The 17,778-nt window shown below is 47.0% G+C and overlaps 2 protein-coding genes across 3 annotated transcripts in view; both read left to right on the top strand.

Annotated features, from left to right (window-relative positions):
* Positions 1 to 4,318, top strand: part of LOC149332907 (delta(14)-sterol reductase TM7SF2-like) — a 46,713-nt gene extending 42,395 nt beyond the window's left edge. For both annotated transcript variants that reach the window (XM_089558452.1, XM_089558453.1), the window contains exons 13-14: positions 1,913 to 2,035; positions 2,138 to 4,318. In XM_089558452.1, the coding sequence (XP_089414578.1) occupies positions 1,913 to 2,035; positions 2,138 to 2,298 (284 nt within the window). In that variant the 3' untranslated portion in view covers positions 2,299 to 4,318. The remainder of the gene's footprint in view (positions 1 to 1,912; positions 2,036 to 2,137) is intronic.
* A 4,359-nt stretch (positions 4,319 to 8,677) lies between these two features.
* Positions 8,678 to 17,499, top strand: LOC149332906 (uncharacterized). The gene is made up of 6 exons (XM_089557587.1): positions 8,678 to 8,854; positions 10,660 to 10,709; positions 12,675 to 12,734; positions 14,330 to 14,371; positions 14,932 to 15,547; positions 17,177 to 17,499. The coding sequence occupies exons 2-6, from the start codon at positions 10,680 to 10,682 to the stop codon at positions 17,497 to 17,499; spliced, it is 1,071 nt and encodes a 356-aa protein (XP_089413713.1). The 5' UTR covers positions 8,678 to 8,854; positions 10,660 to 10,679.
* Positions 17,500 to 17,778: the final 279 nt, after the last annotated feature.

The following is a 17,778-nucleotide window of genomic DNA, read 5'->3' as shown; positions in this document are numbered from 1 at the left end:
AGGGTCCCGCAAACAAAAATGTGCTTTGCGTCATAGCTCCTCGCTTGTGGAAGCTTCCTGTGGTGACATACCCCTATTTCTATGAAAACTCCAATTTCAGTGGAAGTTGCCTCTTTGTTATTACACCATGGTGTCCGTGGAAGTTGAGTGTCCGTTTTAATACGATGAAAGGCTGACTTCCTTTACATATTAATTGCTGTCGCTTGGATGTTCTCAGTTGCTTTAGTAATTTACAAAGCATTCCTTAGGAACAGCTTAGACACATTGATTGTGGCATTGCTTGAGACTGCTGCTCAGCTATTGGCTGTTTGCTGTCTACTTGCAACTACAAGCCAAGGCATCATAGATTCCTTGAAAGGTGACATCTTTTAAAGGCAGCAGAAAGTCCGCTGAGTGTCGGCAAAGATTCCTGCACGAGTCTCTCCCAACCACCACGGCAGTGGCCCAGTGGTTTGTGCGTCCAGCTCATATACGAAAAGAAAGGTACAGGGTCTGGTCCCCAGTGTCGCTGGGTGCTTATTGGTTTTGATGCAGGAATGCATTTAATGGCTACATATTTGTCATGGTTCCGTGCACTAAGGCTACAGGACATCCGTAGGTGCCCTAGTGAGGCTCAGGGGAGTTTCAAAAATTCTCTTGTTGTTGTAAGTATTCAAATATTGTCAAGTGGTACTAACTGGGAAGGATTTTTTTAATTACTCCCTGCAATAATCTAAAGCCTCTCTTGATCTTGAGTACTAACTGGGAAAGATTTTTTAAATTACTCCCTGCAAAAATCTAAAGCCTCTCCTGATCTTGAGAAAAGCAGTGGTGCATGGCTAGTTCACTCTGTCCGCGGACACCTCAAGTGCTAAAAGCTTGGTATGTTTTAGTTCATGGCACCTTTTAGGTGTCCTATGACAAAGTGAACTAGCTGCCTTTCCTTTTCTCAAAACCTAGAGGTTACACTGGGTTTTGAGAAAAGGAAAGGCACATGGCATGTTCACTGTCAGTGGGCACCTCAAGCACACACCTGGGCTAAAAGCTTGGCAACTCAGTGTTTTAGGTGTCCACTGACAAAGTGAACTAGCTGCTTTCCTTTTATCACAACCAAGAAGTTACACCAGATTTTAAGAAAAGTAAAGGCACATAGCTTTGTCAGGGGACACTTCAAGCACCAACCTGGACAAAAGCTTGGCAACTCTGTTTTAGGGGTCCACTGACAAAGTGACCTAGCTGCCTTTCCTTTTCTCAAAACCCAGAGGTTACACTGGGTTTTGTGAAAAGGAAAGGCACATAGCATGCTCAGTGGACACCTCAAGTGTGAACCTGGAATAAAAGCTTGGTAACTCAGTGTTATAGGTGTCCCCTGACAAAGTGAACTTGTCCTTTTCTCAAAAAGGAGAGGTTACACTGGGTTTTCAGAAAAGGAAAGGCACATAGTGTGTTCACTTTGTCAGTGGACACCTCAAGTGCAAACTTTCTCAAAACCAAGGTTACACTGGGTTTTGAGAAAAGGAAAGGCACATAGGGTGTTCTTTGTCAGTGGACACCTGAAAGCTCTAATGGGGACTAAAAGCTTGGTAACTCAGTGTTTTAGGTGTCCACTGACAAAGTGAACTAGCCCTTTCCTTTTCTCTAAATGGAGAGGGATGGGGGGGGGGGGGTTACACCCTAAATAAGATTACTCTGGGAATAAGACTGCCTTATTTGCTTCCTGCAAGCTACCCCTGCTCTCTTTCTTTCCATCTCTTTCCATGAGCTTGAAGGGCAGGTGGTCCCGGTCAGCACCCATGCATTCCTGCAGGGGAATAATCTAGGCATAGCATGGATTAGACCGCTAATTTTCCAGCGGGTACAGTCGCTGACTCTGGGGCGAAATGCTTGGGAAGATGCGTCTCTTGAAACCGTCACCCTCGTTTCCCCTCTGCAGGCCTGGACTACCTGGTGGACAACCAGGGCAACCGGCTGCTGGTCTCCGGGCTGTGGGGTGTGGTGCGGCACCCCAACTACCTTGGCGACCTGCTCTGCCACCTGGCCTTTGCCTTGCCCTGCGGTCAGTGGATCCTTGTTGCTCTTGGCACTTTGTAACTTACCAGCATATGTGTACACCTCGGTCTCTTGATATCAACACTGTGGTCCCCTGTCCTGTATGCAGGCCATCGCCACCTGCTGCCTTTCTACAGCGTGCTGCTGTCGGCCGTGTTCCTTGTCGCAAGGACGGTGTCGGTCGAGCGCAAGTGCCGGCAACGCTACGGTGACCTCTGGACGCGCTACACCCAGCGGGTCAAGCACCGCCTCGTGCCCTACGTCTTCTGACCAGCTGGCCGTGGCATCTGTCCATTCTTCATCTGCTCCCCGCCCATCTTTGTTTTAACCTCATCATCCCCTCCGCCATTCTTGCTTTTAAGCCCGCTCCCTCCCCTCCTCCTTTGTTTTAAACTCTTGAGTTGTCAGAGAGATGGGCCGCTTTGGTCATGCACGAATAAGCTTGGCATCCGGACATACGTACAGGTTTTGAGTCCGAAAATGAAAACAGTGTTGCTGTGGAAAGGGCATTGAAAAAGGGCTTGCTATTTGCCTCTATCAGCAGATATTTACCACTGTAATGGTGGTTTAAATGCATTACTCGGCTGTGAGAGAGAGGATGAGATGGAACCACCGGTAGCCCAGTCTGAAACTCACGCGGGTGTGGATGTGCGACGGGAAATCAAAACAGTGCTTGGCCCCAACTGGATGCTGGCTTTGCATCGCTCTCTATAAATGGTTTGCATGTGACGCAATTCGTGCTTGTTTACCATTGTTTACTTCTGTCTCCAGTGCAGTGCAGCGCTGCATCGTGCGAGCCATTCCCTCGGAGAACAAGAAAGGCGAGGCCATCTTGTCATTGTTGTCAAAAAGAAGAAATGCAGACAGGATTCTATTTGGTTGTGTAGGAATGAATGTGTCATCCTCATGCTTGTAGTCATTTCGAGTGACATGAAAAAAAAAAGATTATCGCCTCTGAATCGCTGCTTTGTAAAAAGCGTGTCTGTGCTGCGCAAGGTTGGCAGCGTTTGGTTCTCGTCATGGTGTGAAAGTCATGTTCGACAAGGGCGCGCTGCCAGACTGCTCGTCATGCAAAGTTGCTCGCATGTTCAGCGCACATTCACTTCTGTCATGTGGTCAGGTTGTCATCTACGTTTGCCATAATTTTGAAGGAGACTGTCCGCACCCGGTGTATAGTCCACAGGGCACACTGTTGGCTGAAAAAAAAAAAAATTTTTAAACGCTTTATTCTACTAGACTGTCCGTACGCGGTACGTAGATTCACATTGGGCATTCCAGTCTATATTTGGTGACATTGAAACAGTTCTATAGTTAACACCTATAAATCGTTCGCAATACACAGGCTGAGTGCTGGGATTTACATCATTTGGCTGCAAAAAAGGAAGTGTAATTTGCCGTAGAGCTGGAGAAAGTGTTTTCAGCATAGCAGCTGGATACTATATATACTTTCAGCAAGATAGCATTTTCGTTCGTTTTGGAACTTCTTGTTCACTATGCCGATTGAGAACATGAAGAGAAGTTACGGTGATTGTTCAGTGATTTGTGCTGATAATTTTACAAGGTGAATGACTTGGCTCTTTCGTTCATGATGAATGTGTCCATTGTTTTTACCTAGCCATGTACTACTTGATTGATTACGTGCTCATTACACCACAATTTCAAATGGAATGGTTTCCAACAAAGCTTATTTTTGTTGCGTAAAGACTAATACGCACGCATTTGATACAGCATTATGAGTTCTGCTTGAAGGTCTCCAGGTGGGCTTTGCCATTGTTCAGTTTAAGTTATGCAGTCAATACACACTGTACTTGTGTTTGTAGTACAGCTCAAGAAAACACAGGCTGGCTCACAGTTGTTGACCGGTTGTGCAGCTCGGAATTAATTCTGACAACTGCAAAGACGGATGTTTCCGTGAAGAATCGGTTGTCATGTCTTGTATGCTTGGAAGCTGTTCTAAAGCTTTGGTGCAACTCAGCCTTCCAGTGCAAATTCATGTTGCTCTTCTACATTTCTGTGTAAATAAGAATATGAGCAAATGCACTACTACTTTTCATGTTATCATATTTTGTTCACATCAGTATAAGCGACCGACTGAAACATTTTTGGTTTCGGATGTCGCATGCTCATAATGCATGGCCAAAAAAAAAAGAAAGTCATTTGTATCTCTTGAGATTCTTATTTTGTACTGTATTCCTCATGTAGCATAGCAACATGTGTCCCCCACAGATTCGACGACAGTTGCCCATTGTATCGCTGCAAAGTGTAACAATAAACATTATTCCACACTTGGCGCACTGTGTTCCTGATAGCCAGGGTCACTTTGAGGAGTTAAAGGGGCTCTGGAACACCTCACGAAAGTACATACACTCGCTCAATCACTGCATTCTGCCATCGTGAACACCTAAGCCGAATAGAGCTTGCTCACGTGACGTCAGCTGTGCAGCAGGCTCAAGCAGGTAACCACAGCGCACAGCAATATGACGGTCGCATAAAGTCGCAGCCACACAAGCGAGACAATCGCGTTGTTCAGCAAATCCGATAATGACCCCCATCTCAAGATGTGGCAAAGGGTACTTTTGTCAGCGCCCTTCAACACAATCCCGTTGTTCAGAAAATCCGATAATGACCCCCCATCTCAAGATGTGGCAAAGGGTACTTTTGTCAGTGCCCTTCAACACAATCGCGTTGTTCAGCAAATCCGATAATGACCCCCATCTCAAGATGTGGCAAAGGGTACTTTTGTCAGCGCCCTTCAACACAATCCCGTTGTTCAGAAAATCCGATAATGACCCCCCATCTCAAGATGTGGCAAAGGGTACTTTTGTCAGTGCCCTTCAACACAATCCCGTTGTTCAGCAAATCCGATAATGACCCCCATCTCAAGATGTGGCAAAGGGTACTTCTGTCAGCGCCCTTCAACACACCTCTTAGAAAAGCTGTATGCACTCCTCCTCCCTGCCTTCCTTTGTGCAGTGTCTTTGGGGTCGCGAGTACACCTCAGTTGGAGATTTTAGCTTAGAACCTTGCAAGTTGAGATGGCTGGAACGGCGAGAGGTGAGTGACTTTCGAGGGCATCATGATGCTTTTGAATTTCCTTTGACTAGACAACTCGTCCGTGTGCTCACCTGATGAGGCAGTGGCTGTGCAAGGATGCATTGGGGCGAGAGGCAGTGCCGACCTGTTGAGCTGTATGGTGTGAACATCACTGAACTGGTGGTGATGAGTGGATGATTTGACAAGTGTTCACACAGCCGAGCAACAAACTTCAGAAATGTGTCTAGGCGTCTCGACGGGACACCTTAGTTGTGCACCGACACGCTGCCAGCGGAGTTGGCAAGACAGCGTAAAGATCTGCCAGGAAAGGTACAACGCAAAAACGCCTCCAGCATCATTGAGGTAAGGAAAACAAAAGCTGTAGCGGTGGCAGTCTGTGCAGCACCATTCTCATTCATTTGCGTGCAGGCTGGAAATGACTGAAAAGCTAGCAAAGGGGTATGTGTGGGGCATATGCTGTGAATCCGAAATTTGTACTTGGCATTTCATTTTTGCTTTTTGTTGCTGTCTTCGACGGTGCACTATACTCTGCTTCAGCTTATGTACATGGCGCAAAATTGAGGAAACAAAACTGGTGTGCTGATACATTTAGACATTTGGTCTTTGGTGTCGACGGACGTAAATGAAAGCAGTGTGCAATGTGAAATCTCTGGGATGAGTCGTTTCCTTACTTGTAGAGAAAGAATTGTGTGAAAGTAATAAGCATAGTATAACTGTGCTTAAGAATTATTAATGAAGCGCACAAAAGCAATTTTGCAACTTGGAAATTTTCATAGCAGTATTACAGCATCAGATGCACAGCAGTGAACTGGGGATGAGCGTAGAAAGGAGATGAAGAATTTGTGGAAGGGCATGTAGAAAACGAAGTACGGGTTTTGTACACTTGCCGTCAAAAGTAAATGAAAAGACACTTTATCGAAAAAATTTAATTTCTTTAAATCTAAAGCATAACGGTTCATGCTTGTTGGTGCACATTGCAATTTGCAAAATCACAATTAGGCTGCACATATTTATTCAAGGATTCATGAATTGGGGGGGCCAATGATTAAATTTTTTTGTGAATATTGCCTTCCATTTACTTTTAACGGCACCTGTACATTATTTTTTCACAGGTGTGATGTTCTTGCCACTGAAGATTGCCATCGCACAAGTGTGTGTGGGATCCATCCACGACCAATTTGTGTGAAATATCCATTATCGTCTACGGTCCACACGAAAATTGTCAGACTGGTTATCACTTGCTTGGTGTGTTGTGGCAGGCATGAACGGATAACGTGTTTACATGGAGTGAGATTGCTTATGGCTAGTGATGTCTGATTGCATTTATTTGTAGTTTATTGAGCAAGGAAGGACAGTGGAAGTAAAACCCACATATCAAAGTAGTGTAAATGAAGTGTGTCTACTGTTTTCAGATGACAGCAGAGATGGGTGTGGGTAACACGCAGTGTTGTTCTATGGCTGTGGTTTTCAGATCTTACTGACCACAATGTCACGGTAGCCTCATTTTTATCGACGCAAAATGCAAAAGCTTGCATATACTAAAAAACCCAAGGTGGTTATGAATAATTAACCTTGTGCCCTCCCCTTCAATGTATCTTGTAGTGATTTCCTCGACTTCAGCATGAAATGAATCCAACAATTATTTGCGCCCATCAATGCGGGAAGCCTGCCATCAAGTGCCTGTAGATGAATGTGACCAGACGTCCTGCTTTTGGTGGGACAGTCCCACTTTTAGGGCTGTGGTCCCACTGTCCCAGGAACCTGGCCGTGGGACAGTGTTTTGTACCGCCTTGGCTCCCTGACCGAAGCACGAATGGAGAAAAGGGGCCATTATAACATGCAGCCGATGGTCAAACACACTTTCGAAGGATGTAGTTACGTTATGGAGAAAATACACAGTAGAGGCCATGCTGCCCCTTTAGACGACGGTGTAGTATCGAAAGATAGGCCATTTGGTTCAGACTTGTGACGAAAAACAAAGTGCGTTAAACACAACAGTCAAGGAAGAGAGCAACACCGGACAGGCTAGTGCAGAGAGTTGGGTTAGTTGGTATATACCACTACCCTTAACTACAAGTGTACAGCTAACGAGGATGAATGAAAAAAATGGCTGGGGTTCAACGAGGCTTGAACCTAGCTATATGAACAAAAGCTGTAGCGGTTAAAGATGCTCTGAATGGGGCTCTAATAAACTTGCGGTATGCCTGAGATGTTAAAGCACCCTGCTTCAAATATATTGCCAAGCACGATTTCTTTTAATGCGCTTTGTAAAAGCTGAGTTATCTGTAGTCAGAAGTTGAATTTCAGCGCCTTCGCGCCTTTCCCTCTTCACTCCTCGCTTTTCGCACGCTGGAAGGTTGGCGCTCCTCTGCCAGGCCCACCTCGGGGGGCGGAGTTTCCTGACCCGTCGTAGCTACGCGACTTACTGACGGAAGCCATGGTAGCTGACGTCTGAAAGAATCTAGCCAATAGTCATTTGTCAACCTGCGAGCGACGGAAGAGGGTGCGGACATGAAAAAGTCACCGGGAAGGGCTAGCCAACTTTTGCGCCTGAGTGTGGGTCCTGCTACGTGTAGAAGTACATTTAGCTCAGGTGTTCATGATAACACTATGCAGTGATGCAGTTGATGTGCTGTTCTCGGAAGGTGTTTAGAGCCCCTTTAAAGGGACACTGAGGAGAAATTGAAGTTGGCATGTATCGACAGAATACAAGCTCTTGATTACAAAAACGCCACTCATACTGACAACAAAGCTTTTGTAACATAGAACAGAGCAAGAACCAAAATACAGGTATCGCCGCCACAGGCCAAACTCGCAAGTACAAGCGTGATGACGTCATAGGACAAAACAGTGTTGCTAGAACCAATACTAGGACACGAGGAACCACAAATCACTGAGGCGTAGCCAATGCATGCGCAAATCTCCTTGACGTCGCCAGATGGCGCCACGTACCCGGCAGCTGCGCGCGCGCCTGCAGCATCGGTACCAATCGGCGCGTGCTCACCGGCGGTGGGCGGGCTCCCGGTATTCCGCTAACGGTAACAAGGTACATGGTATGCGAGAACTTCGTTGACGACTTCGAGAACGGGATCTATCGTAACGCTGGCAATTTACTGACGAGCAAAGCGTACTAGCCGAACGGGCGATGGCGTTCTGTGGACTCCCTGGCAGCGTTGCAAGACGCTGTCGCGTTAGAGGCGAAGCTTGACATCTTAACCACACATCAGTGACACAGCAGCAACAGCGCTTAATAAGGCTTTCGCCTCACCGCACTTAGGTCACCAAAGTGCCCCCCTGACTTTTTATTGGACAGGGCTACTCGTCACGAGCGCTGCCGTCGTCTTCGCAGCTGCGGTCCCAAGCACGTCGTCGTCGTACAAATAATACCCCCTCTTCGCAAACAACATCAAGACATCGCGTGGGACAGCTGGAAATTTTGCCTTGCTGCAGCCGCCACGGTCACGCGTTCTAACGCGAAAAGGCTTCGGGAAAAGCCGTCGGCGTCGCCAGTCTGTCGCGGCTCCGTCGCATCGTTCGTGGTGGCCTTGAACTCATGGCTGCTTTGCGAATAAATTTGTTTGTCTCGACCGCTACAAATATGCGTCGCAATGTCTGCGCAATTTTTGTTTCGTTTCGCGCGCAACAACCAACAATGCAGCGTCGCGAAGGTGCGCGCATTCACGTGCAATGGGTACATGTGCGCGCATTCACGCGCAGTGGGTATGCGCCATCTTTATTTCAGGCCGACCAACCAAATCGACAACGTCGGTAGGTAAGTTAAACTCTTGCACGAAGTACCGATGCAATAGCGAAGTGTTAGCTTTCGTGCTAAGCGCGGCTTGATGCGTGAAACTGGAAATTTTTATCGCGCTGCTCTGAGCCGGCGCGCTTCAGGCGACCATCGTAGAGCGAGCGGACATCACGGCACCCTGTCCATCGCGTACCCTTGCTGGTTGCGTTGCTGGTTGCGTTGCTGGTTGCGTTAGCTGGTGATCGCGCTTCGATGCGCAAAATTTTGCATTTGCTGTGCTGATTGTATGCGCGATACTTGGTGACGTTTAGTAGTTATCGACGCATGCTACTTTGGGGTCGAAGTTCGATGAACGCGCTCAATGCCGTGTCAGTTTTTTTTTCTCTGCAGCGGCTCATTCTCGCGCCGTGATGGACCACTGTAATCGGAGGAGTGACCGCTGTATAACGCGAATCTTTAAGTCGGTCAAGGAGAGAGAGGGGTGGAGGGCGATAATCTATATCCTTGTTCGACCGCATGCCCAATTAGAGCCTGTCATGTCCTTGCGTAGCGGCGGCGTCGTTACGTTGCTAAGCCTAAATTGGAGCTTCGGCTTCTCCGCTGCAGATGGCGGTGGCTTCGTTCGCGCGTTGCCGCGGTTTGGACGCTGGCAGTGGGCGTAGCCTCTTCGTTGAACCGTGAAATATTCCGAGCGTTTTTTTTTTTGGAAGCCGGCCTCTTTGCCGCTAGAACAGCTGACTTTTTGTATCATGTAGCAGTACCAAAAATGAAATGCATTCAAGCGCCGCCGCGGTGGGCTCAGTGGTTATAGTGCTCGGCTCCTGTCCCGAAGGACGCGGGTTCGATACTGGCCGCGGCGGTCGTATTTCGATGGAGGCAAAATGCTAGAGGTTCGTGTTCTGTGCGATGTCAGTTAAAGAACCCCAGGTGGTCAAAATTTCTGGAGCCCTCCACTACGGCGTCACTCATAGCTTGAGTTACTTTGGGATGTTATATCCCATAAACCAAACCGAAGTGTGTTCAAAACTGCGGTGCACGTTGCTGGCACGTCTTGCATTGTCTTTGACACGAGACTACAGTGCTAGCAGCCGGAAAAATAGCCCGCAGAGAACTTTGCCAGCAGTTTGACCCCATTGGCTGATTCCTGTCACATCAGCACACAGCCAATGAAACGACACTGTCGGAATGATCTTCTCCAGCTGTTTTGTTGGCAGAATACCCTGCACAAAAAGCTGTCTGCAGCTAGCTGGTAATCAAACCCAACCCGACTTCAGAATTCTACCTAAAGGCGACACACTCTCAGGGGAAACAATTATTGATTTGTCCTGTTATCTTTTTCCATTTATAAAAACAAACGAAAAGTTCCTTCTTGAAGCGGGGGCTGTGCATGTCATGTGACTACAAACACACTACAAACACACTAACCGGTAGTCTGTCATGGGGAGAAGTTGATGCAACATGAGATGACCACAAGGTTTAAGATAGGACTGTAGTATTGGCCTGAAAGCCAGGTCAAAGGAGGATTAAGACGATGGCTGATGTAGAACGATAAGCACTTCAGGGATGGCATTCTGTTCATACATGGTTTCTACCTTAAGTGCCAACTACCAGCCCATTTGCACCAAAATATCTTGCAGAAGTAGACTATGGACTGTATTGATTGAGAAGGCACAAAACAGGTATTTGGGAATTGCTGAGAGAGGCCTTTGCCCTCCACTTGACATAGCCTGATGCTGAACAAGATTACATTAATTACCCTAGCTTGTCATGGTTCTGTGAAGGATGGTGTGTGCCACACTAATTCTCCTCCACACTTTTTTGTGCAGGCAGGCATTAGTGCACCAGGATGGCTCCCCCGAAGAAGGGCGCTGTAGAGGTAGGTTCCAATGTGGTTGTGAAGGACCACCCTCTTCCGGCACGAGTGCTCCACATCGAGGGCAACATGTGCCAAATCCAATTTGTCGACGACTCAGTAGCTGTCGTCCGCCTCTCGTCCGTCACGAAGGTAACCGCACAGAGCTGTGGAGCAGCATGTGCCATCTGCACAATTGCAGATAAGAAAAGAAAATGATAGCTCAAACATTCAGTTCACGTTAACATAGTAAATAATGATCAATACACCTTAGCTGTAATACTGAGAGTACAAGTATTGTAGAGTTTCTAGGTTTATTATACTCTGGAAACGCTAAGAAATGTGTGGTTCTGCAGCATCCAATGATTGTCACAGATGGTAGTGCTAAGCAACATCAAAGCATAGCTGTGAAGAAAATCGATGCCATTTTTAAAGTTGCTTTTATATCCCTGGCATTCTCGTCTGCAATTGCAGTGCTATTACTTTTGCTTACTGACTCTGCATTTTCCTACCTTAGCTAGTCTTGAGAGATCTTGTTTTACCATTAATTCCCCCCCCCCCCCCCCTCAAGATCATGCAAGTTTGTGAAGTCACAAGCGCTCTATAGATTGCTGCTGCAGTATGCAAAAAAAAGCACTTTGTCGGTCTGCTCTGTCGAATGCCATATGTTATTGAGCATGTCTTTGGGGCCATGATCAAGACACCACGATGCTGCTAAGCAAGGCACCTGTAGAAAAATTATCTCCACCTGCTTCAATTTCCAAACTACCTGTGCACACATCACTAGGCAGCAGATAGATCCACGAGTGGCCGTTAGAACGGCAGTCGCCGCCCTCATTCAGTGCCTGCCATTTTGCTACCGAAAGCATTCGTTTAGCTCATTTGAGATTGGTCAGGTGTTGAGAACACTTTTGAAAGGCACAGTGTGCTGTCCTCACGGAAGAGCTTGGATGTCTTTCACCTCTTGGAAAAGACATTGTTTTGTCTGCACTCTGTACCACTGCAAAAGCTGCGCACACTTGTTCTATACCACTGTAGTTGGATACAACTCAAGAACTCAAGGTGCGCCTCAGTGGAGCCCTCTGGCCGAAGGCGTCAACCGATTCTCCCCCTTGACCAATTCTCCACCTTGAGCAATCCCCTTTTATCTGTTCGCATGAAATCGCAGGGGGTGACAGATGAAGGGGAATCAACTGCAGCTATCAGGATTAACCACAGGGTGCTGAAAATCTGTATCTTACTGTATCAACAGCTGCATCAACAATCTGCATCAACAGCTGTATCACTAATCTGTATCAACAGCTGTATCTTACGGGTACTCATTTATGGGGCAGAAACCTGGAGGCTAACAAGGAGGGTTCGGCTTAAGTTAAGCACAACACAGCGAGCTATGGAATGAAAAATGATAGGTGTAACATTAAGAGAGTGTGTGAGGGAACAAACGAGGGTTAATGACATCCTAGTCGAAATCAAGAGGAAGAAATAGGCTTGGGCAGGGCATGTAATGCGAAGGCAAGATAACCGCTGGTCCTTAAGGGTAACGATGTGGATTCCAAGAGAAAGCAAACGTAGCAGGGGACGGCAGAAAGTTAGTTGGGCGGATGAGATTAGGAAGTTTGTGGGGATACGGGGGTCGCAGCTGGCAAAGGACAGTGTTAATTGGAGAGACGTGGGAGAGGCCTCTGCCCTGCAGTGGGAGTAGTCAGATCTGATGATGATGATGATGAAAATAAGTCGATGCCATTGGCTGGAGGGCCTGCTTTTAGGAGCATCTGACTATAGTTTACGTAGGCTAAAGTTAATGAAGTTGATCTCAGCGTAACACTGAGCACACAAGTGACCTGCGATGTCGCTGGGTTGCCGGTTCCAACTTAATGGTCAGCAATAAAAAAATGCCTTGGCACAGTTAAATTGTTGATTTTAGCTTAAAGGTGAGCACTGAAATAAGCACCGCTGTTCATGCTCACGCCCTTTACCTTCCTTACGCAGTCAGTCTCCTCGCTGAGCAGCCAAACAGCGAGTGACAGCAGCCGGACAGTGAGTGACAGTGTATGTTCTTTCTCCTGCTCATTGTTGTCCCAATATAGCGTTGCTATGAAGTGTTGTACCGCTTAGCTTTCATTTGGCACTTTACAACTCGGCGACTTTGCAATGTACAATAGAAAAGCTGTTTTGTGAACTACACAGATTCACTGGCATTTGAAGTGCAAAAATAAAAAAGGAAGGAGGAGCGTATTTTTTATTAGCAACCAATACAGAAGCTCCCCCCCCCCCCCCCGCAAAAAAAAAAAAACTTTCAGTGAAGGAGCGCAGTAATGCAGGGAACTTTTCTCCTTCCTACTACCATACTGTCCCCTATGTCACCCACCTTCTACAGCAAGGGGTGTCAAATGGGTGTATCTGGCAAAAACTGGTTCCTTAATTTGTCTCCCGATCCTTCTGGTTGCATCATTACCGTCTGAATGGAATCACAGCAGGAAAGATTCACATTACCCATTTGTAAGCCTCGCTGGTGTAGCTCGGCTTCTGGGTACATATAGGCTCCTTTGTTTTTCAGGTTTTATTTTTGTTTTCGAAATTCGGGGGGTAGGGGGGGGTAAAACCGAACGGTGTTTTATGCTTTATTTCTGCTTAAATTTTCGTACAGTAATCATATTTGTACCAAAATTTGAGGAGCTTAAAAAAAACCTTCCGAATTTTACTCTCCAAAATTCCCCCCCAAAAATGGAACCGAGAAAAAGGCTCCGAGTATATAGTAGCGTCCAGTCGGCACGGCAGTCGTTAGACTGTTCTCGTCAAAGATGCTGCCTACAGCCGCATGAGCCTCAACATAAAGAATAAGGAATTCTACCTGCTGATGGTCACGCATCTTGTCTAGCTGCTTTTTTCGTTTTGGCAAGCATGACATGTCTGAGTCATGGAAATGCTGGCTACACGTGGCCTGAGCACAGCCTATACACCTCAGGCTGTGAGGGTGGAATATATGGTGTTGCAGAACCACTGCTCGTTCTCCTCAGGGCTGCTCTCTTCACATTCTGGACTCTTTGTTGTGGCTGTGCAGTTGGCACAAGAAACTCCATTGCAGCTTGTCTATATAGCACATGCCACAGTGCCTCTCAAAGCCTTCAGCAAAGGAAAGTTGGAGGTGGTTTCAGTCTGGCTAATAGTGTACTGCGACGTTTCGAAGGGTTTTAATTACTGGAGGGTACATCTTAGTCTAGCGCAAACTTCTGGCAATCAAACCTTGCAGACTGCCATTGCTCTCTCTAGGCTGTGAATGCAGGGGGCTGAAAAAAAGGTGCGAAATGGGATATATGAACAAACAGCAGCATGTACAGTCTTTACCAAGAGTAACTGGGCACAGGTGGTTTGTTTATTAGCCACGTAGCGAAACACTTAAGGCAGCCCTTAAGCTATGAATCTGTGTAGTAGGTGAGGCCTTTTCCTCACGTTCCGACACCTTTTGGTTTTTAGGGGTGCCGTAATGACTCCACTAAAAAGCAATAACCTGTTGCTCGGTTACTTTTGACAAAGGGGGTACATCCTGCACAAGACGAACACACTATCTGTGTAACGCGACCACTTGTGAGATTCCGAGCGAGACCGTTGATCTGACGCTTGTTTCCTCTGCTCTTCTTGCACAGTCAGACTCGTCCTCAACCAACAGCTCCCGTACGACCTACACAGTGAGTGAGAGGTCATCGCTAGCTTCTTCGCCCCTTCCATACCGCACTTCTGAAGTGACACTTTTCAAGGCTCGTTGTACAATGGCTTTGATGAAGCAGTTAAATGGCCTGCAGTCAGTTGGCATCAAAGTGGCTATGTTTGCCCATTGACTGACCCACAAGAGTGGATGCAAAAGGTATTCATGTTTTGCCATGTCATCTCCTCGTTGGCATTCTTAAGGTCCACAGTGGCAGTAGAGAAGGCTCTTTTTTCTTCTTTGCCAAAATTGTAAGGATAAGTTTTGTGCCCTTGTATCATTGACAATTGTATAAGCAGCAGCAGCAACTGTGGGTAAAAGCCTGCAGCAAACAAAATGGGTAAAAAGCATCTTCTTTTTTTTTCCTGGAGGTGTTACTTTGCTGCCCGCCAGAGGTGCACCTGTATCAGACTTGTTGGGTTTGTTAGTTACCTGCTTTCAAGCTTAATCATCTTCCAAACCAAAACTTACTATTGTTAACCAGTTCAGCCAGGAAAAACTGCCTTCTCACGACTTTCATGGTTTCCTTCCCCTCTTGCACAGACTGAGTCTACGGTTACCTACACCACCCGCAGCACTCGGACCACAACTACCTCACCGCGTGGCCGCTCGAAGACTCCAACCAAGCGTGTCATGGGCCGCACCCGAAGCCGTAGCACTGGCCGATCGGCCACCACCACTACCACTGCCTCCTCATCCTCGCAAACCTTGCGTTCGCCAGGCAGGAAGGCTGTGTCACCAAGGACGCCCAGCCCAGCGAAAAAGACGCCTGGCAAGAGTCCAACAAGAAGAATTCCAGCAGCTAGGAGCCCGGTGCGTACTCGTGCAAGAAGCCGCAGTTGTACTCCTGCCTCAAAAAGCCCAGGTCACCCCCCTGCAAAGACATGTCCCAAGAGTCCCGCAGGCAGGCCGCCAGCAGCCACAATTCCCCAGCGGCCAATGTCGCCGGCACCGAAGAGTCCCAGGCGCCCAAGGTCACCGGCAGCAAAGAGTCCCAGGCACCCAAGGTCACCGGCAGCAAAGAGTCCCAGGCGTCCAAGGTCACCGGCAGTAAAGAGTCCTGCCAGGAAGACTCCTGCCACAGCAAAGACGACGAGGGCTGCGTCGAAGTCGCCGGCACGCCCAGCGACCCGGCGGAGAAAAAGCGTCAGCCCCACAAGTGAGAAAGGTTCACTCCTCTTGCTGTAGTTGCTTTGCTTCTTTTGTAAGTTGAACAATTTGCTTGTTTTTCCCTCGAGAGGTGGTTGTTTGATTTAAAGCTGGTCTTGTCAATTCTTGAACTGCTCTTAGAGTCAGCGCTGACCATTCATAGAGTTCTCAAAGCCGTGCTCAAAACAGTTCCCTCTGGAGAAGCATATGGCTGGCTTTGGTTGCATGTGAGCATGCATGCCGATTGCTCTTTGGGAGCTTGCATGGAAATTCTGTTGTCTTTCCTAATGTTGGAAGTAGCACTATGCATTGAATTCTTTGGTCTTTGCGACGGTGATGCTCCTACATGATAGAACCCACCATATTGTAATAACGGTCAGTTTTATGCAACGGAACTCTGACTAGATTAAGAGGTTATTGAGTGTGTTGTGATGCATCCTATTGAGTTGCTATCTTGGCAACAACTTTACCTATGTGGCCATCATTTGTCACTCAAGTTGTCTTTCTCTCTGTCACTGAAACACATAGCGCCCTGATCATTGTTACCCATGTAGACCGCTTGCCCTTCCTCTCATGTGGAGAAGCAGCTGTCATGCTCTCGTTTCCTGCTTCCACATGACATGTCTTTAAGGCGCACTAAAGAGGAATGTGAACTCATCTTTTTACTACGGGAACTTTAGCTATGTTTCGAGAATTCTTAGAAACTTTGAATTATTCTCCTGTGCGGCCGATTTTCCTAATTTAAATTGAATTAAACGCCCCGGCTCCCACCTTTTTTTGAACTCACCGCTGACGGTAGGAGGAGTCAACCAACCTTTTAGCCAGTCCTGTGGTGGCTTGCCACTCTACCGTCGGTGGAGTGATATGTAGTGATCGGTGAAAGCAAAGAGTACGTGCGTATCTTTATTTCCATGGGCTTAATTGTCTCTGACTTCATCTATTTATTCACGGAAACCTAAAAAACAAAAAAAAGTGAAAGTGAAGCCATCACGCGACTGCCTGAAAAGCACTTCATGAAACCTAAAAAACAAAAAAAAAGTGAAAGCGAAGCCATCACGCGACTGCCTGAAAAGCACTCCATGTGTTCGTTGACTCCTCCTACCTTCAGCGGTACGTTCAAATTAAGGTGAGAGCCGGGACGTGTAATTTGATTTAGATGAGGGAAATTGACTGCACAGGACAATAATTCAGTTTTTAAGAATGCTCGGAACGTGTAGATAGTTCCTGTGGTAAAAAGATGAGTTCAGATTTCTTTTTAGTGCACCTTTAACATTTGCTGGCATTGTTCGTGCACTCTTAGCAACTTCAATCACAGTGTGTCTTTCATGGCACTCTTTCATTTATTGGTGGCTTTTAATTCAGTAATTTGGGAGGTTAGCAGCAGTTAAGCTCCAGCGCTACAGTTTTCTTCTCCTGCACTGGTGTTTAGATTAGGTTGGGGTTGTTTTCAAGTCAGGGTTTCACTTACGTAAGAAAGGCTGTCTGAAACACGGCCAGTGCCACCTACTAAGCATTGAATTTGGATGCAGAATAGTTTATTGCTTAATCAGTGGGAAGCAAAATGAAAAAAAATCAAAAATGTTGCTGAGAGGCCAGCTGTTCGCATCGTTGCCCACGCCTGGTCTGCTCCACACTGCAGATACGTCATCTCAAAGGGCTGGCTCGTCCCGCATCCCCGCGTCGTCAGCTTCGTCCACCACCACCTCAACGGAGCACTCATCAGGGCGTGACCATTCTAGCGTCTCCACGTCCCAGTCGTTCACTGTCTCCCAGCCCGTTGTGAACCTGGGCAGCAGAAGCTCAATCACGCGTCGCATCGTCAGGACAGACACCTCCACAGAAGAGTCCCCACAGGTCTACAATGCGCAGGCCCAACGGTCGTCGGCTCGCAGCGCCGCCGTACGGTCGGCTCTTGTGAGTAGCTGGCTCTCCCCCTCACCCTCGTTTTACAGCACTAGCTAATGGAGCAATGTCGGGTGCAACGTAGTGATGCAAAACTATCGGAAAATTGACTATCGATAGTATCGATAGTTTTTTTGAAACTATCGATAATGTAAAAAAACTATCGATAGTGCTACTATCGATAGACTATCGACAGTCTACTATCGATAATAATACTATCGATTCTACCATCCATTGACTATCGATAATCTACTATCGATAGTAATACTATCGATTCTACTATTGATAGTGTTACTATCAATAGTAATAATATCTATAGTATTACTATCGTTAGTCGAA

Source organism: Amblyomma mixtum, chromosome 8, assembly GCF_055824585.1.
Source record: "Amblyomma mixtum isolate Tamu chromosome 8, ASM5582458v1, whole genome shotgun sequence".
NCBI classification, from domain to species: Eukaryota; Metazoa; Arthropoda; class Arachnida; order Ixodida; family Ixodidae; genus Amblyomma; species Amblyomma mixtum.
The sequence above is the reverse complement of the archived record's forward strand: the minus strand, read 5'-3'. Positions and strand labels throughout refer to the sequence as shown.

Bases quoted from the DNA above. Each gene is read 5' to 3' on its own strand.
- LOC149332906 (XM_089557587.1), top strand. From the start codon at position 10,680: ATGGCTCCCCCGAAGAAGGGCGCTGTAGAG. The intron at 10,710-12,674 runs GTAGGTTCCAAT...TTCCTTACGCAG, and splicing joins CGAAGAAGGGCGCTGTAGAG to TCAGTCTCCTCGCTGAGCAG. The intron at 14,372-14,931 runs GTGAGTGAGAGG...CCTCTTGCACAG, and splicing joins GCTCCCGTACGACCTACACA to ACTGAGTCTACGGTTACCTA.